General features: G+C 40.9%; 1 protein-coding gene across 2 annotated transcripts in view; it reads right to left on the bottom strand.

The window, feature by feature from the left end:
• Window positions 1–12097: 12097 nt before the first annotated feature.
• The window catches only part of ASB5 (ankyrin repeat and SOCS box containing 5), a 37531-nt gene continuing 27137 nt past the window's right edge, over window positions 12098–22491 (bottom strand). For both annotated transcript variants that reach the window (XM_055416346.2, XM_088832733.1), the window contains exons 2-7: window positions 19457–19536; window positions 17223–17330; window positions 16380–16530; window positions 16088–16222; window positions 13670–13861; window positions 12098–12627 (exon numbers count right to left, since the gene is read on the bottom strand). In XM_055416346.2, the coding sequence (XP_055272321.2) occupies window positions 12500–12627; window positions 13670–13861; window positions 16088–16222; window positions 16380–16530; window positions 17223–17330; window positions 19457–19536 (794 nt within the window). In that variant the 3' untranslated portion in view covers window positions 12098–12499. The remainder of the gene's footprint in view (window positions 12628–13669; window positions 13862–16087; window positions 16223–16379; window positions 16531–17222; window positions 17331–19456; window positions 19537–22491) is intronic.

Here is a 22491-nt window from a genome sequence, read left to right as displayed (position 1 = left end):
GGCGCTTTCTGGGTTTCTATGGCAGCACCGGTAGGGGCGGGGCCTAGACTGGGGCGGGGCCTAGTGTGGGCGGGGTCTCAGCCCTAATGCCCCGCCTCACGGGTCCTGCAGCTTGGGGTCCTGCCACCCTGGGTTGGTGGACGCGCATCCCTGGTACCACTGGGAAAGGACTCGGTTCCAGGAGCTTAAACTTTGGGGGAGCTTTCAATCTCCGTTTTACCCTTTAAGAAGTTAACTGTTTTAGAACACTCTCACTCCCATACGGCTTTCCCTTAGAAACTGACATTTTGAATGTTGTGGTTTCTGTAGTCAAGCATTTTGAGGAGGTTGAGGACGTTTCAGAAGACAGACTGTTTTTGTTTGGGAGATGGAAGCAATAGAGATATTGTTCCAAACTGCCAATGGAAAAAAATCTTCAAAATTAAGATGAATAGATGCTTAATGTCTACAAAATTTAACGTACCTATTTCCTTAATTATTACATTGTGTTCATAAAAATTGCATAATATTTGAAGGTAATTTGTAAATTAGATCATCACACTTCACAAGGATGCCCCAGTGTGCATGATTCATTCATTCATTGGACAAGTATTTATTGAATCCCTACTAGGCCCTGAGCTAGTCACTTGAGATCTATCAGTGAATGATATAGATGAAAAAAAGGATTGCAGACCAGGCACAATTATCAATTAAATATTTGCACATCACAGTTATTAACATTCTTTAAAAACTGTTACAGTAAAAGATAAAATCAATGTGGTTCATAGATACATATTATTATGCAAGATAAAATATGGGATAGACTTGAGAGTAAGCTATATAATATTTTACTGAACATGTTTATTAATATAGTAAACCGATGTGAGTCTGTATATGGTGAAAAAGAAAACCGGAAATGGGGCTATACAGGTGTTTTTTCTTTGCCCAATATGTTTTTCATGGGTAATTATTTCATTCAGTGAACTTTTTGAGGAGGTATTGTTCTGTTCTTTGCTGTGCACTAGATGATCACTATTCAATATGGTAGCCACTAACCCCATGTGACTGTTCAGATTTAAATATTAACAAATTAAAATAAAGTGAGTAACACTGGCTACATTTCAACTTCTCAGTAGCCACATGGGACTGGCTAGTGGCCACCACTTGGTACAGCATAGACACCACACTGTCATTGCAGGAAGTTCCATTGGGTGGCTGTGCACTGGCTTATTTATAGAAGGTACAGAGATATAAATATCTGAAAAGCTCTGCCATGGTAAAAATATATTAGTATCAGGGAGGAAGCAAATAATTTGGCCTGAGGGAGTGTAGGAGTCCTCTCAGAGGAGGTGACCTTTGATGTGACTTTTATAAGGCAGTATTTTGAATCAGTTAAGACACAGGCTTTGGAGCACCAGCCCTATCTTTTATTAGTTATGAGACTTATTATGTGACGAGTTATTTATTTTTATTTGTAAAAGACGAAAGTAAATAGGATATGCCTCACAGGGTTGTGTTGGATTAAATCAATAAGTTAAATAAAGTGAAAAGTCTGGAACAATGTGCACACATCATAAGGGCTCAGTACGTTTAAATATTTCTAAGATGATCATGGAAATCTGTGGAATGAAGAGGAAAGGGGGCAGCTTCACATGGAGTTACTAATGTGAGCAAAAGCAGATGATATCATCTATGATAACCTCAGATACACAGATGACACCACCCTTATGGCAGAAAGCGAAGAGGAACTAAAGAGCCTCTTGATGAAAGTGAAAAAGAAGAGCGAAAAAGCTGGCTTAAAACTCAACATTCAGAAAACGAAGATCATGGCATCCGGTCCCATCATTTCATGGCAAGTATATGGGGAAACAATGGGAACAGTGAGAGACTATTTTCTTGGGCTCCAAAATCACTGCAGATGGTGACTGCAGCCATGAAATTAAAAGACGCTTGCTCCTTGAAAGAAAAGTTATAACCAACCTCAGTTCAGTTCAATCTCTCAGTCGTGTCCGACTCTCTGCGACCCCATGAATCACAGCACACCAGGCCTCCCTGTCCATCACCAGTTCCCGGAGTTCACTCAAACTCATGTCCATCGAGTTGGTGATACCATCCAGCCATCTCATTCTCTGTCGTCCCCGTCTCCTCCTGCACCCAGTCCCTCCCAGCATCAGAGTCTTTTCAAGTGAGTCAACTCATTGCATGAGGTGGCCAAAGTATTGGAGTTTCAATTTTAGCATCAGTCCTTCCAATGAACACCCAGGATTGATCTCCTCTAGAATGGACTGGTTGGATCTCCTTGCAGTCCAAGGGACTCTCAAGAGTCTTCTCCAACACCACAGTTCAAAAGCATCAATTCTTCGGCTCTCAGCTTTCTTCACAGTCCAACTCTCACATCCATACATGACCACGGGAAAAACCATAGCCTTGACTAGACGGACCTTGGTTGGCAAAGTAATGTCTCTGCTTTTTCATATGCTATCTATGTTGGTCATAACTTTCCTTCCAAGGAGTAAGCGTTTTTTAATTTCATGGCTGCAATCAGCATCTGCAGTGATTTTGGAGCCCAAAAAAATAAAGTCTGACCTAGACAGCATATTAAAAAGCAGAGATGTTACTTTGCCAACAAAAGTCCGTCTAGTCAAAGCTATGGTTTTTCCAGTAGTCATGTATGGATGTGAGAGTTGAACAATAAAGAAAACAGAGCACCGAAGAATTGATGATTTTGAACTGTGTTGTTGGAGAAGACTCTTATGAGTCCCTTGGACTGCAAGGAGATCCAACCTGTCCATCCTAAAGGAATCAATCCTGAATATTCATTGGAAGGACTGATGCAGAAGCTGAAACTCCAATTCTTTGGCCACCTGATGCAAAGAACTGACTCATTGGAAAAGACCCTGTTGCTGGGAAAGATTGAAGGCGGGAGAAGGGGATGACAGAGGATGAGATGGTTGGATGGCATCACCGACTCAATGGACATGAGTTTGAGCAAGCTCCCAGAGTTGGTGATGGACAGGGAGGCCGGGCATGCTGTAGTCCATGGGGTCGCAAAGAGTCGGACATGACTGTGTGACAGCTGAACTGAATGTGGTGTTTCCTTTGTTGAGCTGTATTAAATTCTGCCACTAGGGGGAACTAGACAGAGAGCCCTAGAGGCCAGAGGAAGGGAGAAGGGCTGTTTGGACAAAGGTCACCAAGGCCACAAAGCTTCACTAGGCAGTAGCAACTGGTGCCAGTTCCCAGTTTTTGTTCCCACTCCTGGAGCGGGTTTCATCGTACTCTCTTACAGGTTTCAGCGACCATTGAAAAGTGGTGGCACTCAGAAGTCTGAGCCCCAGATTCTATTCTCAGATCCCTGCTCTAAGCTCCTCAAGAATCAGCACCTGCTGTGTTCTCTGCCTCTTCAAAGAGTCAGTCTGTAGGGCTTTCCCTCCAAGTTCAAGGCTCCCAGAATTCCTGCTGCTGCTGTTGCTGCTGCTAAGTCGCTTCAGTCGTGTCCAACTCTGTTGGCAGCCCACCAGGCTCCTCCATCCCTGGGATTCTCCAGGCAAGAATACTGGAGTGGGCCGCCATTTTCTTCTCCACTCAGAACTCATGCCCCTTCCCTTTGCCTTCCCTCTAGCACTAGAGGTCTGGCGACAACAGAGGACGAGATGGTCGGGTGGCATCACTGACTCAATGGACATGAGTTTGAACAAGCTCCGGGAGTCGGTGAAGGACAGGAAAGCCTGGTGTGCTGCAGTCCATGGAGTCCAAAGAGTCATGGTATGACTGAGCAACTGAACAACAACAGCAACTAGAGGTCTATCTCTGTTAATTTAATCGTCTCATTTTAATAGTTTAGCTCTTTAGTATCCATTTAACCATTTCCTGATGTTAAATTATTGTTGAATTCATGAAGTTACTTCTGTTTCCCTGATGAATGATGCCTGGAGTGTGGTCTCCCTCTACCACCGCCTCATCTACATCTCACTAAGGCAGCTGAAGAACCTGCTACTCCTATTAATCAGATCCATGGTATCACGAATAAAGTGGACCAGCCGGATGTCCTGGGGGATGTTAAGATACTCAAAAACTTCTGCTGATCTTGTGGCAGAGAGCCAGAAAATTGATTTGACCTAAAGCAGGATGATGAACTTGCCTACTGCTCCTGCTTGAAGAAAGCAAGCCATTTTTTGTGGTCCTTGCAGATTGTTACAGAGGAGAGAAAGTATCAGATCAATAGCGGGATAACAGTTGCTAGGGACTGTGGCGTTTTATTCCAGTAAAGAGCCCTCAAACAGAAAAGCAGCTGTGACTGAAATTACCTCCTGATGAAGTTCAGAAACCCGCAGTCATCCTTTAAGTCTCAGCCAACTTCCCACATAAGCCAAACAGCGATCCAAGTCAATAATTGTTGTTGACCTCTCACATGTCAAAAGAAAATTCAGAGAGCTTACTTGATATGAGTATTTTCTTGATCGAGAAGCAAACTTGTCAGACAGGGAGAGTTGCAGCAGAAGGAAATTAGAAGCTGACTTTCAGCAATTATAGTGCTGTTTATAAACTGTGTTTATGTGAGTACAGTCAGCCCTCGGACCCATGGCTACCATAACTGTGGATTTAACCTGGCTCAGATAGAAAAATATCAGAAAACACAATTCCAGAAAGTTCGGAAAGGCAAAACTTGAATTTTCCTCCTGCCAGCAACTATTTACTCAGCATTTGCTTTGTGTTAGGTATTGTAAATAATCTAGAGATGAGTTAATGTATACAGCAGGGTGTGCATAGCTTATGAGCAAATTCCACACCGTTTTTAATAAGGACCTTGAGCATCCTGGGATTTTGGCATCCTCGAGCCTTGAAGGGGTGACTGCACCATTTTCTATTGTGACTGGTGACTGGGAGCCTACACTCCCTTTCCTTGATTGTCACCCACTAGCTAGGAAGCTGTAAGGTCTCACTGATAGGAAAAAAGGTTCAAGTTTTATTTAAGGTTGGAATCAGCATTTGGGGACATCGGGACTGCTTAGGTTTTAGTTAAGTGACAGTGGGAATTTGGTCTGGAGGGATTTTCAAGCTGTGGTCTCAGATTTGATTTCTTTACATCACAACTCTCTTCCACTGTGAAGGTGATGGGGCGCAGACAGTGGAAATCGACTGTGTTCTGCTCAACCAGGGGCGTCTGTGCTATTCTGGGTGTAACCAGTCCCCCACCCCACCCTGTCTGCTGCCCACAGGGAGGGGAAGTCTCCATCTCCCGAGTCATACAGAAGGATCTCTTGATTCTCCTTCTGAGCCCTCCAACCTGGACTGTGTCCATATTGAAGTGACATTTGAAAAAGCACCTCAGGTTATCCCTCTAGTTCTTTTAATGGGACAAGAATTACCTGAGAAAGTTCCACGTGACTTACCTGTGGAGTCCTATCCGCAGGTCACAGGTGCGAGGCCTTGCACCAAGGCCTCAGACTTGGAGCCCAGAGCCAAGGTCACCCCTGGAACTGACCGAACCCCATTGGAACTGCTGCCAAAGCCCTCTGATCTTTACCGGCCAGCTTTCTGACCTAAAATTAGGTAAAAATGCCCACCATGGCCCCCTAACCAGTCATGTAATACCACCCTTCCAGCAGGAATTTTCTCTGTCTTGAGGCTATAAAAATTGGCTACTAACCTATGAAAAGCATCAGCCAGGAGTTCGGCCAGCTGTGCTCACAGCACCTACATTATCTCCGCTCTTTTGTTCTTAAACCCACTCCTTTCTGCAACATTCTGCATCTAAAAATTCCTTTCCAATCCGTGCTCGGACTGCCACATCACCCAAAGATGAAAACGTCTCTCCACATGGATGTTAGTCACAGGAGTATTTATAGTGTCACAGCAGAATCAGAACAGAATCGGAATAAAACTGTGGGGCCTACTGTTGAAAAATTAAGCATTTCAAGATGACCATTAAGCCAAGCATGGGATGCTGTGAGTGTGGTACCCTGGAACAGAACCGAACCCAGTGTTCCTGAAGCTGGCATATGTGGCTGGGCTGACCATGTACTTTTCCTCCTATGTGTAACTCAAGAAGAAAGTTCCTGAGGTTCCTTTTAATACCTTTAGTTTTTTTTTTTAAGGACACTGTAACAGAGTCCAAAATTACTGCTTCCCTTCCCCCAGACTGAGGCCATTAAATTGAGTCCTTCCTTTCAAAGTCATTTCGTGCCTAAGGCGTTATGACTTCCTGTACATAATAGATATGGATCTGCATAATAATTTGAAACATAAAAATGTAAAATGCTGACTTCACTTTGAGAGGGAGGCCTCAAAAATTATGAGCTAGTTAGGAAAATACTTCTGTTTCTCCTTATGTGTTTGAATGGTCCTGTCCCTGAGAATTAATATTTGTCCTTGGAAAGTGTAGAACTGTGTGTGTTTGTGTTTAACTTACCCTCTGGGCAGTGCTAGGTCCAGACAGGACAGATCCAGAGCTGAGGCCCACCATCATGCTCTGTGGGTCAGTCACTTCCCCGGGGGGAAGGGGGACCAGTGATAATGGAACCCTTCCTCCTTATAATGGGGAGCAGGGAGTTGGCAATAAGAGGGGCAGCTATTGAAGACTGAATCCTGGCCCCGGATGGAACTGCCTTCACTCTCAATAGTCCTGGGTTCCCTGAAGTCCATGGTCTGAGAGATGGTGTCAAGTCCCAAATGCTGGCTTGTCCTTTTTGAGGAAGGGACAAGCTAAGAATCCTGCCTTGGGCACAAGAATGAATGATACAGAGAGATGGAGTCACCATTCTCCCCTGCCAAAGAAAAAAAAACCCAATCTCTTTAAAAACCCAGGTGTAGGGTGTTAGTTCCGTCTTGTCTCTGGGTGAAGGAGGATCAGAAACAGGGTTTTCTGCATGCCTTTATTCCTTGGTCTAGTGCAGGATCCTGGCACCACGTTGCCCTATCCTCCAGCCCAGCCTCAGTTCCCCCCTGGGGAAGAAACCATGTTCCTCCTTCTGCACGTTTCATAGATTATCTGCCTGCATGCCTCACCCTGACGAGGCATGATTTTGACAAGGGATGACCCAGGGAGGTGGATCTTCCCAACCCAGGAATCAAACCTGGGTCTCCTGCCTTGCAGAAGGATTCTTTACCAACTGAGCCACCAGGGAAGCCCTGAGGGGGAAACAGTCTTCCTGTGATGGAGCTGTCCTGACAGGGAATGTCCTGACTCTTTGCGTCTCCCACCCTGCATCCAGCAAATCCTCTCCTGGTTGTTACCAGGGCCTGTGCCCCCCAGAAACACAGCCTTTCTCTCCTCGAGCCTTTGGGAACCTTCATGGTCTGAGGGGTGAATCACTGGGATGATTCGTTTGTGTCGGGACTCAGAAACACTAAAATCTCCTGTTTCTAGCAGGTGGACCTAATCTGTGTCTTATATGACACAGAGTGAATATTTCCATTTGCCATAGCAATTCCAGTGGATGTTTCATTTTATATATTTAGGTCATTTATATTCCCCGAAGGGCATCCCTTTTTTTGTTGAAGCCCTAGAGCAGATGGAGAGGTAACAAGGCCTGAATTTTCTGAACAAAATTTGCTCCCAAAATAGACTGAGAATGATTGTTAAGGCTTTTAAGAGAGAGGGCAAACCTTAAACCAATTACAAATAAGAAAGTAGATAAATTAGAGTAAAAAGGTGGGAATAACCCAAGGGAGTGGATCATTTGTTTAAATTGTTGGTAGTGAGTGAAGAACTGCTCACCTGGGTTCAGGGCTGTCTAAGGAAACACAGTGGATACTCTTAGACCTTTTCAGAAGAGGCCACCCTTTCACACTGTGTTTCTATTTACTGATTTTCTGAACATCTGTACTCTGTGGTTACAACAATAATAGAAAGTAAATACTTTTTTCCTACAAAAATAAATGTGTTCAGCAGTGCTTTACTCCAGCATTTATTTCACCATATTTCTTTAATCTCATATCAAATACAGATGGTCCCCGATCTACTGGTTTTTCAATTTTAGGATGGTTTGAAAACCATATGCCTTCGGTAGAAATCGTACTTTGAGGGTTGCATTTGGGTCTTTGTCCCAAGCCAGTGGTAAACCGTCCCACCAGTTTTCTCGATGCTGGGCAGGATCTGCCGCTCCCAGGCAGTCCCCTGACCACAGAGCAGAGCAACTGATACACGTGTAACCATTCTAGACCCAGACAACTGCCTGCTTTTCACTGTCAGTACAATATTCAGCAAACTGCATGGGATCAGTTCAGTTCAGTTCAGTCGCTCAGTCGTGTCCGACTCTTTGTGACCCCATGAACCACAGCACGCCAGGCCTCCCTGTCCATCACCAACTCCCGGAGTTCACTCAAACTCATGTCCATCGAGTCGGTGATGCCATCCAGCCATCTCATTCTCTGTCGTCCCCGTCTCCTCCTACCCCCAATCCCTCCCAGCAACAGACTCTTTTCCAGTGAGTCAACTCACATGAGGTGGCCAAAGTATCGGAGTTTCAGCTTTAGCATCAGGCCTTCCAAGGAACACCCAGGACTGATCTCCTTTAGAATGGACTGGTTGGATCTCCTTGCAGTCCAAGGGACTCTCAAGTGTCTTCTCCAGCACCACAGTTCAAAAGCATCAATTCTTTGGCGATCAGCTTTCTTCACAGTCCAACTCTCACATCCATATGTGACCACGGGAAAAACCATAGCCTTGACTAGACAGACCTTGGTTGGCAAAGTAATGTCTCTGCTTTTTAATATGCTATCTAGGCTGGTCATAACTTTCCTTCCAAGGAGTAAGCGTCTTTTAATTTCCTGGCTGCAATCAGCATCTGCAGTGATTTTAGAGCCCAAAAAAATAAAGTCTGACACTGTTTCCACTGTTTCCCCATCTATTTCCCATGAAGTGATGGGACCAGATGCCATGTCAGCACTTTATTATAAAATAGGTTTTGTGTTAGATGATTTTGCCCAACTGTAGGCTAATGCAAGTGATCTGAGCACACTTAAGGTGGGCCAGGCTGAGCTCTGATGTTCCGTGGGGAAGTGTATTAAATGCATTTTTAACACATGATATTTTCACCTTATGATGGGTTGATCAGGAGGCAACCCCATCCTAAGCATGGTATAGGACTATCTGTAGTATTTTTTTATTTTGCCTTTGTAGAATTTTCTCCTTGGACCTTTACACACGTGTAAAAAGATTTTGATTAGAGGGACTTCAGGGAGTCAGACAGCATTATGCTACTCTTACTGCTCCTGATGCAGTGATTTGAAAACCAGGAGTAAATAAGACTAGGACAATTGAATCATATTCTCCATTACCTTCCATTATAAAATCAAATACTAATTAGAACAGAAAAAAAAAGAACCTGGTTTATTCCAGGGATAAACATCACACTTTAATATAGTAACATACATATGATATGTTTAAATTAGAACAGTTCTTTGATACGATAATCATACTCAAGCTAATATACAAGGTACCAGCACTCTAAAACTTTCCAACTGTCAATTTTTATTTTAATATTTGATATTTGCTTCTCTTACTGACATAAGACCAATTAAGAGAGATGCCTTGTACCCTAAGATGACTTCTTGCTCAGGAAAAATACTAGTAGACACTGTTTTACTGAAAAGAAATTTTAATATGTGATTATGTTTAATAAGGTTACTTTATAATAAAAAAGGTTAAATGCATATTTTTCTGAGGATATTACAAATTTATTAAACAGATATTTTGTAAAACAGACTAATTTAAAAGTCTCTAGCCACATAGAAGACATTTTTTTAAATAAACATGCCAACCTTATTGTGACCTTTGAAAATCTAGAATGATTCTTTTTTATTTATTTTTTTATTGGAGGCAAATTACCTTACATTAATATATTGGTTGGTTTTGCCATACATTGACATGAATCCGCCCCAGGTGTACATGTGTTCCCCTTCTTGAACCCCCCTCCCACCTCCCTCTTCCCCATATCTCCCTCCAGGTCATCCCCGTGCACCAGCCCCGAGCATCCTGTATCATGCGTCGAAACTGGACTGGTGATTCATTTCACATATGATAATATACATGCTACAATGCCATTCTCCCAAATCATCTCACCTTCACCCTCTCCCACAGAGTTCCAAAGACTGTTCTATATACCTATGTCTCTTTTGCAGTCTCGTAAACAGGTTTAAGGCTACCATCTTTCTAAATTCCATATATATGCGTTAGTATACTGTATTGATGTTTTTCTTTCTGGCTTACTTCACTCTGTATAATAGGCTCCAATTTCATCCACCTCATTAAAACTGATTCAAATGCATTCTTTTTGATGGCTGAAAAATACTCCATTTTGTATATGTACCAAAGCTTTTTTATCCATTCATCTGCAGATGGACATCTAGGTTGCTTCCATGTCCTGGCTATTATAAACAGTGCTGCAATGAACATTGGAGTACATGTGTCTCTTTCAATTCTGGTTTCCTCGGTGTGTATTCCCAGGAGTGCGATTGCTGAATAATATGGCAGTTCTATTTCCAGATTTTTGAGGAATCTCCACACTGTTCTCCGTAGTGACTGTACTAGTTTGCATTCCCACCAACAGTGTAAGAGGGTTCCCTTCTCTCCACACCCTCTCCAGCATTTATTGCATGTAGACTTTTGGATAGCAGCCATTCTGACTGGTGTGAAATGGTACCTCATTGTGGTTTTGATTTGCATTTCTCTGATTATGAGGGATCAGATGATTATGAGCATTTTTTCGTGTGTTTGTTAGCCATCTGTATGTCTTCTTTGGAAAAATGTCTGTTTAGTTCTTTGGCCCATTTTTTGATTGGGTCATTTGTTTTTCTGGAATTGAGCTACAGGAGCTGCTTGTATATTTTGGAGATTAATCCTTTATCAGTTGCTTCATTTGCTATTATTTTCTCCCATTCTGAAGGCTGTCTTTTCACCTTGCTTATAGTTTCCTTTGCTGTGCAGAAGCTTTTGATTTTAATTAGGTCCCATTCGTTTATTTTTGCTTTTATTTCCAATATTCTGGGAGGTGGGTCTTGGAGGATCCGGCTGTGATTTATGTCGGAGAGTGTTTTGCCTACATTCTCCTCTAGAGTTTTATAGAATCTGGTCTTACATTTAGCTGTCTAATCCATTTTGAGTTTATTTTGGTGTATGGTGTTAGGAAGTGTTCTAGTTTCATTCTTTTACAAGTGGCTGACCAGTTTTCCCAGCACCACTTGTTAAAGTAGAATGATTCTTTAAAAATATAATCTTAATAACTTTGGGGTTATATACAATAATTATTTCCTACAGGTCTCTGGCAGTGAGTCAAGAATTAAGTAAAAAGGAAAATAGGCCCTGGGTTATCAAATATTTTATCAAAATTTGATAAATTTATAGGACTCATCCAAGTATTTTCTTCTATTTTACACAGTGGTATAAGTATCTTATTATCTTATAAATTCAAATGGCTTGAACTACAAAGTAGACACAGAGAGGTTTTTTTAATGTTTAATTTTATTTTTTAAATTACTTTTTATATTGCACTCAAATACATTAAGCAGAAGAGAATAAACCCCTGCAGAGGAAACCTTATGTACAGCATCCCTTTACAGTATAGTCTATGCTGAACCCTTGTTTTGTGCAAGAATTAGAAATACCACAGTGAACGTCCACAGATGGGGGACATTTCCTAAGGTTTCTATGTTTGCTTAGTTATACCCTTTTTCCGTTTCTTTGAAAACCCCACATTTTAAGGCATTTTTTGTCTTCCACTTTCTACAGCCTTGGGCCCTCCTGATCCCTGGAGTGTGACCCAGGGCCTCTTTATCAATTAGATATGAAGTTCATTTTCCTGGTCCAAGTCTCACCAGCTCCCAACAGCCTCTGAATGGAGGAGGCTGGGGTGATATGTATAAAAGCACAGAAGAGAGACCCTGAGAGATCACTCATGAGTAGGAAAGGGTCTTCAAATACACTGAGCAGGTGTGTAATGTTCCAGACTTCTCAGGGTGAGAGAGCTGTAGTGATCATTCTAGTCCTGACAGTTTCTGAAACAGGTTTACCTAAGGCAATGAAGTGACCACTGGGACCTTTGCAGGAAAGGGGCAATTTGTCCTTTCTTTACTGAATTGATCATTCAAATGATAAGTAAACATTTAACATTGTGGGTTTCCTGAATGACAGTCATCTTTATTTCAAAAAATATACGAGCTGCTCTTTTCTAAACCATACTCATATTTTATATTAATGTCAACAATACAGAAATAATCAATTACAGAGGCCAAAACTTAAAAGCATAAACATTAATTAAAGAATATAGACCTTCAAAAATATATGAATACTTTTAGTAAGCGTTCACAGAGATACTTTAAACATATTATAGTCCAAAAACAGTAAAAATGCATGAAACATACTATGCACTAGTATACTGTAACTAAAATTGCTATTTCACTTCTTCCCGGGTGTTCTCATATCTCTACCATCTCTTTAGCATGTTTTAATATGAAATATACACTATGCAGATGAAATAGAAATTTCTGATTTTCAGACATTTAGAATTATTTTACTCCCTTATCTATACTGTAAGAAATTCTGCAATAACGTTGGCAGCTGGAGCTGTGGGATAAGGTGTAATCTTGGTCTACCGATGTAGTTTCTGATACAGAGTCTGCAGAGCTGGCATAGAGAGCTTGGGGTGGCTGTAAGAAACGTGAAAGTATTTGTTCATTAAAATCAAAATGGATTTTTCTGTGTTGTAAGACACATGAAATCAAACCACAACAAAACAAAACAAAACAGTGCTTTGCAATAAATTAGGGCAGTATGACCATTGTGTGTTTGTGCATGCTGTTTTGTCTGACTCTTTGCAACCTCATGGACTGTAGCTCGCCAAGTTCCTCTGTCCATGGAATTTCCAGGCAAGAACACTGGAGTGGGTTGCCATTTCCTCCTTCAGGTGATCTTCATAACCCAGGGACCGAACCCAGCAATGTAAGCATATACTTTACCACTACACCACCTGGGAAACCCATTAATCTCGGGAAATTTATATAAGCATATGTATTGCTTTTATTTGTAAGACTTTATTACAACTGAGATATAATCTATGCATGTTCTTTAAAATATTTTAGTTTTGGGGCTTATGAAATTATTGTTGTTTGTAAAGCCTCAAAAACAAGGCTTTTTGCTTTTTGAAGGAGATATAAATCTCCTGCTTTATGAAGGACATATAAATCAAAAGCTCCAAGAAGTGTTATGCACTAAAAGGGGAATTAAAAAAAATTTTTTTTCCTCAAATTAGGTTAACTATTTAAGCCAAAGCAAATTTTACTCTAGTGTCTAGACCAGGCTTTAGAATTTCTGTTTTAGAACAAAAATACTTCATGATTATGTTTCTATAACACACTGTAGCTGATGCATATCCTTATAAAATGGGGCATAGTTCAAGATATATATGAAGAAATATATATTTAAACAGAATCAACATATTGTTTACGGTCAAAAAATAATATATTTAACTTAACTGAAGGAAGACAGAATTTAGGGAAGATGAGAACAAAGAAAATAAAAATCCTCATGATACCTTCTTTGTGGATGCAACCCAAGTTAAAAAGTTATCTTCCTTCAAAACATATTCCAAATGTTATGCCATTGTTATTTTACATGCCAACAGAAGCCTTCTAATTCCATCTATTTCAAGTCCTTCAAAATGTTTTTAATGTCCTTGTAGATTCTTCTTACCTTCATGTTGAAGCAATAATCTTTCCACCAAACTATTAGAAGTAGCTACATCAACAGGTCGCAGAAGATCTGTGTTTTTGGCATTGATATCCGCTCCAAATTCTAGCAGTAAGTTTACAATTTCTGTACAGGACTGTTGAGCAGCAGCGTGTAATGGAGTATCCCAATATTTGCCTTTTTGTACATCAGCGCCTACATGGAAATGAGGAGTGATGGTTTGTGAGACGAATCACCTACCTCAGCAAGGGGAGGCAGGTGTGTCAGCCACAAAGAGGACCTCAATTCTCTATAATGAGCTACTTCTTCGTATGCAATATATATGCACAGTGCAGATTTCATAAATATGCTTCATACATACATGTATTAAATCTTAAAATGCAATACACCTGGATGGAGAGTTCACACTTTTGTTAGGTCCTCTAATATTTTTCTCTATGCTTGAAAAATCTCATAATAAATTATTTTTTTTTTAATTTTAAACAATTCCCAAAGTAATCATATTAACTAGTATTTATAGTGCACAATTAGGTTGACATATCCATTTTCCTCACAATGGATCATTCTTAGGATTATTCAAGAGCTTATTGTTATTCTTTTCATTTATTTTAGGGCAATAGAGCTCTTTGGTTTCTTGGAAAACACATGACTGTAGATATGTGAGCTCTTTGGATAAAATGTATACAGATTTGTCCCCCTCTCACTCAGGTAGTTTAATTCAATAAATATATAAAGGCACTGAGCTTTTTAAGTAGAAGAGCACATTATATTTCTGCATGCAAAGCAAGTTCTTTAAATGCTTATATTAAAATATCCTTACATGTTATATTACCTATTACACAGTTATTTTATCTTGGGGCAAACCCCTGGCACATGGTGGTCATTTGACACACGTGCAATGAATATGTGTTGTTTAATATTATAAAGAATAATGATCCCATTTTCCAATACATAAAAAGTTACAACACCAAGACAGGCCTGTTAATAAAAATCCATTAAGTCCTTCTCAGCTCTGCTTTCTGACACCATCAATAAAACCAATGATGTTTATAAGCAGCAGCACATTTCATGAGTCCCTCTATGGCCCTCCTGATACTCTCAAGTTTCAGTAAATGTATTTGTTTTCAATATTTTAAAATCAAATGTAAAAGATTTAGTGAAAAAAATATATATTCCATAACAAAATCTCCACAGAGAAAGCATATATTTCATTGGTTATACCAATTTTATGGGAGACTAGAGCCTGAAAATAACCACCAATCCACAATTACTAACAATACTGCTTCAGGTTTTTTTACCCAATATAAAATATTGGGAAGAGAACAATATTGCAAGCAAAATAAAGAAGGTTGCAAAGAATAAACTCTTCTGGTTATACAAATTTATGGGTGAACATAGCCAGAAAATAACAATCTGCCAGCCATTATTAGCAGAACGCACGTTTAAGACTCTTACTAGGTATAAAGAGAAAGAAATAGTGGATGCAGACACTGCTTGAAGAAGTCTATAATTTAGCCAAGATGAAGTGAGTAACACAGAATAGGATTACTAAAAATATACGTGACTTCCCTGGAGGCTCAGATGGTAAAGAATCTATCTGCAATGTGCCAGACCCAAGTTCCATCCCTGGGTCAGGGAGATCCCCTGGAGAAGGGAATGGCAACCCATTCCAGTATTCTTGCCTGGGAAATCCCATGGACAGAGGAGCCTGGAGGGCTACAGTCCATGGGGTCGCAAAAAGTAGGACACGACTGAGTGACTAACACTTTCACTTTCATATATCAGAGTCTGAATGAGTGTCATAAACAGTAAAAACTATAGAAATCCATTTACTCATTTTATGTATAGTTTGAGCACCTGCCACATGAGAGGCATTGGGCTAGAGGGAAGAATTGATGGAAAAAAACATATAATTCATATCTTAAAAGGGCTTGCAGTCCTAGAGTGGAAGATACCACACGGTCTCAGAAGATTATGAATAGTTTCTTAGGGCTGAAGCTGAACTTTAAGGAATTGGCTTGTTTCAAGAAAGGGAAAGGGTATTAAGTCTTTTTGGGTAAATTACAAAGTGGGGCAAAGTCTTGAAAGACAAGGTTACCTAAGCAGTTATAACCCCTAACATTTCTTTTGATAGGTTTGCTCACAGAGATAGAGATATGTGGCACCCTTATATCCAACCTTGAGGATTTTAATTTTGTGACCTTTTATAGGTAGGACTTTTGGAGTTTTGAGGTTAAGTGGAGTTACCACAAATGTGCTTCTTTTTATGGATTTTAGAGTTATAGGTGAGGATGCTTAGAATAAGAACATTTTTATCCCTAAGGTGTAATTTTTAAAGAAGCTTATTTAGAGAAGTCGATACGAAGCTGAAGAACCACTTGTGTGGACAGACAGAATGGAAGATGGGGTATAGAAAATTACCAGCGTAAAGAAGCTTCCGGACGCAATGGAACTGCTGGGACATGCAAGCCACATACAGAGGGGTTCCCAGATGAGGAATGTCTTGGTCAACATCTACACCCCAGGATATCAGGATTTCCAGACATTCGTGGTGACCTGCCAACACAAAGTACAGGTGAGTTTTTGTCTCCTGAACACCTGATCCCCCACCTCCAACACACAGCTCCCCCTGCCTCCCACCCCTGCAGCCGTATTCACTATGCCTGTGGCTGGAGGAACTTTCTCCCCTTAACACTTCACCCGGGGCAGTCACCTTTGCTGGCTGCCTCGTGCGTAGGGGAAGGCAGGCAGGACTCCAGCTGGGGTTTGGCGCCATATTCCAGGAGCAGTTCTGTGCAGCTGGTGCTGCCTTGTGAGCACGCGTTGAATAAGGGGGTCACGCCGTCTATGGTGATCGCGTTTACCTAAACCGAACCAGAGCTCTGAGAACAAGAGTCACAGAACCACTCGCCCTTCCTGTCAGGCATTTAAAACAGGTATGTGCTTGGAAACAACTATTAACTGAGACGGTGTGTGCAGCAAACGTGACAAGGGCTATTTAAGCTCACACATACATCCGTAAGCAGAGCTTGAAAATGCTAAGGGATAAATAGAAACGTGATGTGGTGGATAATCCACAGGAGTGGGCATGCAACTAGTGGAATTCTGAGAAAAAAAACAATTCTAGAATCAATACACAGAAATGAGTTAAATGATTAGGTACTTTGTAGTTAGGGAAAAAAAGGTACAAATGTAATAGTGATGAAGCCACTTTGCTGGTTGGCAGATGAAATTGGAAATCCTATTTCTGAGAATTTATCTAAAAAAGTAAATTCAGAAGATGAGCAAACATTATAGCTTAAAGATGTTCATCTATTGTTATTCAGAATTGCAAAAGCAGGAAACAGCCTAAGGGATACTCCATACCCTGCAGTGTGCTAAGCATTCTTTTACAAAGATTGAAAATCATGCTTGGAGTGCTAGCAGGCAATTTGAGAGCTTTCTTTTTGCTCTTTTTTTGAAAACTACTAAGAAGGCAAGAGAAGCAAAATGAGGACTTTGCCTGCTTCTCTCAGTCAGCCTATGAGGGATAGGGAACGCTTTTCGGGGCACTTACATTGGCTCCGGCTTGCAGAAGCGTCCTGGCACAGGCCACGTGATCTCCAAGGCAGGCTTCGTGTAATGGCGTGACATGGTCTATGGTCACTGCGTTGACATTATAACCCTAAATATGACATCAATAATTTTGAAACGTGAGCAGAAAGTCAGAGAAAAATCCCCTGTGTAAACTGTTATTAGAAGGTGATAGCAAAGACCAGAACATCTCAGGAAAATCGGGTTTCAGTTTAGCAAGCATGACCAGTTCAAACGCCCAGAGTCACACAGCTGTCAGATCCCCTGAACCAAACTGTTGTAACCATCATTTTGCATCCCACACAGCCTTAAGGGGTTTGTCCAACAGATTCTGAGCCACCTTGACATATTTGGGGCAGCCCGCTCTGAACCCCATCAACTAGATTATATGCTGGTGGTTAACAAGTCTCAATACAGAGTCAGTTAGATGTGAGTCTGAAGCTCCATAATGCAGTATTTTTTAAAATTAGGATTGCTACTCTAACCTCTAAATATATTGGTACGATTAAATGAGATGATACATGCAAAGCAATAATGATTAAATGCCCAGCATACGAAAATGTCTTATTATTCCATCAAAATTAAGTAAAACCTAAATATTTTTATTCCAAATAAACTAATGATATTAGTCTAAAATATTTAACTGTTGCTAGGGAAAAAAATGTTCCTTGCCTTCCTACTATATTTGATAATTCACTCTATCGACAATCATACTACCATCATCACAGGAAGATTTTCATGGCCAAACCCCCATAGCATCTTTTAGGTTACCAAGATCTATAATAACACCAGGAAGGACACGAAGAATCTTGAAATGAAGGCAAGAAAATAAATATCACCCCAAATCTTTGCTACTAGCGAGTGGCAATTTTTTAAGATCCCTTGAATCACCCTGTCAGAGGTTTCAGATTGGCTGGTCTGCAGCCAGACCTGGAGAGCTGATTCCCAGCCACTGCCCATGAGGGTGACCGATGACAGAAGCCTCTGCAAGGGTCCAGGTTCCGTCTCACAAGGGCTCCAGACACAGCCTCTGACCCTCTCGGCTGGCCCGTCTGTGGACGTGTGCTTACAAATCTCCTAAGACTCTTCTCCTCTCCAGGAACTGCGTGACCCTTTCAGAGGGGTTGCCCTTCAGCAGTTAGTGATCGTTTTGCAGTTTTTATTGTAATTTTCATCAAGTGGTGAGCAAACCACATAGTCACCGGATTATCCCAGAACTGGAAGGCCCCAAGGAGCGTCTTGTTCTGCAACCTCAGTTCACAGGTGAGTGAAAGGAAGCTCTGACAGGCTGTGGTTCACCTCAAGTGCCAGTCAGGAGTCCAGGTGACCGGAGCCCAGGGCAGTGTTACTTAAAGTGAGTGACACAACCCTTCTTCCCCTCGTAGTCATCTGAGAAAACTCCTGTCTCCCTGATACTAAGAAGCACCAGGGCAAGGACTTTCGGATCTGGGTGTGCTTTCATATCCTACTGGCCAAGCCAGAGTCCTTTATACTTCAAAAGGAATCTGTGCTTTTCTTTTTTCCTCAAGTGAGTCTGATGATCACAGAGGTGTAAAAATGACTGTTCTGTGGCTTTCATAGGCAAATCCCCATAACATACTACAGATTGCTGCTGCTGCTGCTAAGTTGCTTCAGTCGTGTCCGACTCTGTGTGACCCCATAGACGGCAGCCCACCAGGGTCCCCCATCCCTGGGATTCTCCAGGCAAGAACACTGGAGTGGGTTGCCATTTCCTTCTCTATACTACAGATTACCATAACGTAAAAAGCATTGTTACAGCATCTGGCCTGATTATCTTTTTTTGGATATTTTATGACCGAACTAAGCCTGCAATTAGCTGCATATCATTGTACCGATATAAGCATATTTAAAATGTGTGATGAATAATACGTATACCCAATTACTTCGTGCTTAAATATGTCTATCAATGAACAAATATACTGTGTGAGAAATTTGAAATAGTAAGACATGACATAAAACTATACCAAAATATTTTAAAAGATGTTTCAAAAGATAAATGAGAAACTATGGATTTGACTAAGAATATGAGCTAAAATAAAAAGCTAGTAAAAGGTATTAAGCAATTCTGTTGTTTTGGAGTTGATTACTACTGATAATGAATGCTGTATGCTTAGGGAACAGAGACATATTTTAAACTATATGTTATATCATAAACTTATGTATTATAATATATTAGAAAATTATGTTATATTTTACCTGTGATAATAATGTTCTCAAAGCTAGAAGACGACCTTGACTGGCTGCTTCATGTACTGGTGACCGATCTGCCCAGGAACCTTCCAGAAAAGAAAGAAAACAAAAATCTATGAGTTAGAGCAGACCCTGTGGTGGCAGTTGTTGTCAACTTTTTCAACTCCATGGAAATGGCAACCCACTCCAGTACTTGTCCCTGGAGAATCCCATGGATGGAGGAGCCTGGCAGGCTGCAGTCCATTAGGTCTCAAAGAGTCGGACACAGAGGAGCACGCACATACCCGGCACCAACTCTTTGAGGTACGTATCATCATTATTTCTGTTTTAAAGTTGAGAAGTGAGAGCTCTAGAAGAAATGAAAACATTTAAAAAGAGTCACATCGTCTAATTCCAGAACTGAACTGTTACAACTCCATTGCCATTGTTTTGCTTTTCCATCCAGCATTATTTCCTGCTTATCCAAAAAATTAATAAGCCCAACATCCAATTCTTTGAATTATCAACTGAACAAAGAGTTATCTTTTATTAGTTTTGCGGTATTGTTTCTTTCCAGGATGCAACACTCCCATATCATATTAAAAGCAGAACTGAATTAGTGTATCCCAATAAAAGCATCAATTCTTTGGCGATCAGCTTTCTTCACAGTCCAACTCTCACATCCATACATGACCACTGGAAAAACCATAGCCTTGACTAGACGGACCTTTGTTGGCAAAGTAATGTCTCTGCTTTTTAATATACTATCTAGGTTGGTCATAACTTTCCTTCCAAGGAGCAAGCGTCTTTTAATTTCATGGCTGCAATCAGCATCTGCAGTGATTTTGGAGCCCAAAAAATAAAGTCTGACACTGTTTCCACTGTTTCCCCATCTATTTCCCATGAAGTGCTGGGACAAGATGCCATGATCTTTGTTTTCTGAATGTTGAGCTTCAAGCCAACCTTTTCACTCTCCTCTTTCACTTTCATCAAGAGGCTTTTGAGTTCCTCTTCACTTTCTGCCATAACGGTGGTGTCATCTGCATATCTGAGGTTATTGATATTTCTCCCGGCAATCTTGATTCCAGCTTGTGCTTCTTCCAGCCCAGCGTTCCTCATGATGTACTCTGCATATAAGTTAAATAAGCAGGGTGACAATATACAGCCTTGACGTTCTCCTTTTCCTATTTGGAACCAGTCTGTTGTTCCATGTCCAGTTCTAACTGTTGCTTCCTGACCTGCATACAGGTTTCTCAAGATTGTTAACAGGGCAAATCTGGCAGGAAAATAATAATTCATAAGTATTGGGGCCTTTATGTATTCACAAAATAAAATGCTAAAGTCACCATCATAAGTAAGTCTTTGGGGGGAAGACTTACTTATGTTTCAAGTTCCATCTATGAAGATATCGATGCTTTCAAAATTACACGCAATTGTTTGTTTTATCATTAAACAACTTGACTGCAAAGCACAACTCTGGAGGACTTCAGAACATGTATCAGTTTTCATGGTGAATGTTTAAATAAGCAAATTATTAACTTTCCAAACAGACTGCATGTGTAAAACCACTGTGTACATTTATTGAGCACAGCAGTAGTAAATTAACAAGGTTTTAAACAATCGATGCTTAAATAAATGTTTGAACTTAAATATTCATTTATAATATTTATAATGATTTATAATGCTCCGTGCTATATAATGGGTTAATAAATTTCATTATCCTTAATTTATCGCTGAATGCTGTATGCTGAATTGTATGAGGCTGATCTGTTATCACCGCCCATTCTTCCACCATCACTGGCTAATGTGGCAGTTAACCAGATGCTGGCACTCAGAACAGTCTACAGAAATGGCCTTTTGGATTCATTTTTGGACTCATTTCTTTCTAGTAAACTATTAAGACTGTAAGGGGCAGCAAAATTAATAATACTTACAACTGAGGGGTACTAGATATTCCTATTTTACATACAATTTATCCATCAAAATGATGTCATTAGTCTTCTGGACCATTCAGCATTGCTTGATGTTGTTCACAAAAGACAGACAAAATGGAAAAGCATCATTCAGAAAATAGGCCACATCAGGGCCAAAATAAAGAAATGTAAGTGTTTACTGAATTCACCACCCATCACAGCCCCCTATTCTCACAGAGCTTTCTGTCCCCATTGCCATTTTCTTTATCACCAAGCCTCAAGTCCTTTACCGTGGAAGAAAAAAAAAACCTGAAGCCAGAGTTTTGTATGTGCATTTGCTATTATCTCTATTCACAGGACCTCCACTGGCATGAAAGGGGAATTAAATGTCACATGGTCTGCAAGAGAGTGTGGGTGGTGGCCAGTGAGAAACCCACTGGGAATATATGGTGTGGGTGAGGGCTCCCTTGGCCTGAAAGGCAGAGGTCAATCTCTGAGAGCCACTGCCCTGTTACTAATATTTTCCTGGATAAACTCAGCTCTGCTCACCTGCCCAGGAGCCCTGCTGCTTGTGGCCTCGAAGCATGGGGTGGGCTAGAGGAGGAGGCGGTGAGAGGATTGGAGACCAGGAGGAAGAGAGAGACGAGATGCAGGTTGGAGCCCAGAAGGGTCATGGAGGAAAAAGACGGAGGGACTGGGCAGGCCTGGCCTTGAATCCCAGATTAGGGTGGTGGCCTTCAGCGAGGACCTCACCGACCTGAGGGTCAATTTGCTCATAAAATAGGAAAAATACTACCTGTGAGACAGGACTGAGAGCAGGCTGGAAAGGAGCAGGCTAAGTGCATGCCTGCCATGTAAATGCACAAATAATACCTTGCATTCTTTGTTAAATATGAACTGATAAATACAGGAGGTTTTTAATATGAATTTAAAGGAACAATTCTTCTCCAAAATTAGGGGAACTCAAGCCATAAGTAACAGCATCTATTGACCAAAATGATTTTCAGTGCTATCAGCTTAATTAAATAAACCATATAAAGCAATTGAATGATTCATAAATGTATTTAAGCCAATGATCAACACTGTTGCTATCTTTTTCTTTCCTAAGTAAGCTCTGAGAAATAAAGTCATAGCAATCCATTACAGGAG

This window comes from Moschus berezovskii, chromosome 26, assembly GCF_049115385.1.
Source record: "Moschus berezovskii isolate FMDL1 chromosome 26, NW_MosBer_1.0, whole genome shotgun sequence".
Lineage (NCBI taxonomy): Eukaryota > Metazoa > Chordata > Mammalia > Artiodactyla > Moschidae > Moschus > Moschus berezovskii.
Note: the sequence above shows the minus strand (reverse complement) of the source record. Positions and strands in the feature narration are given on the sequence as shown.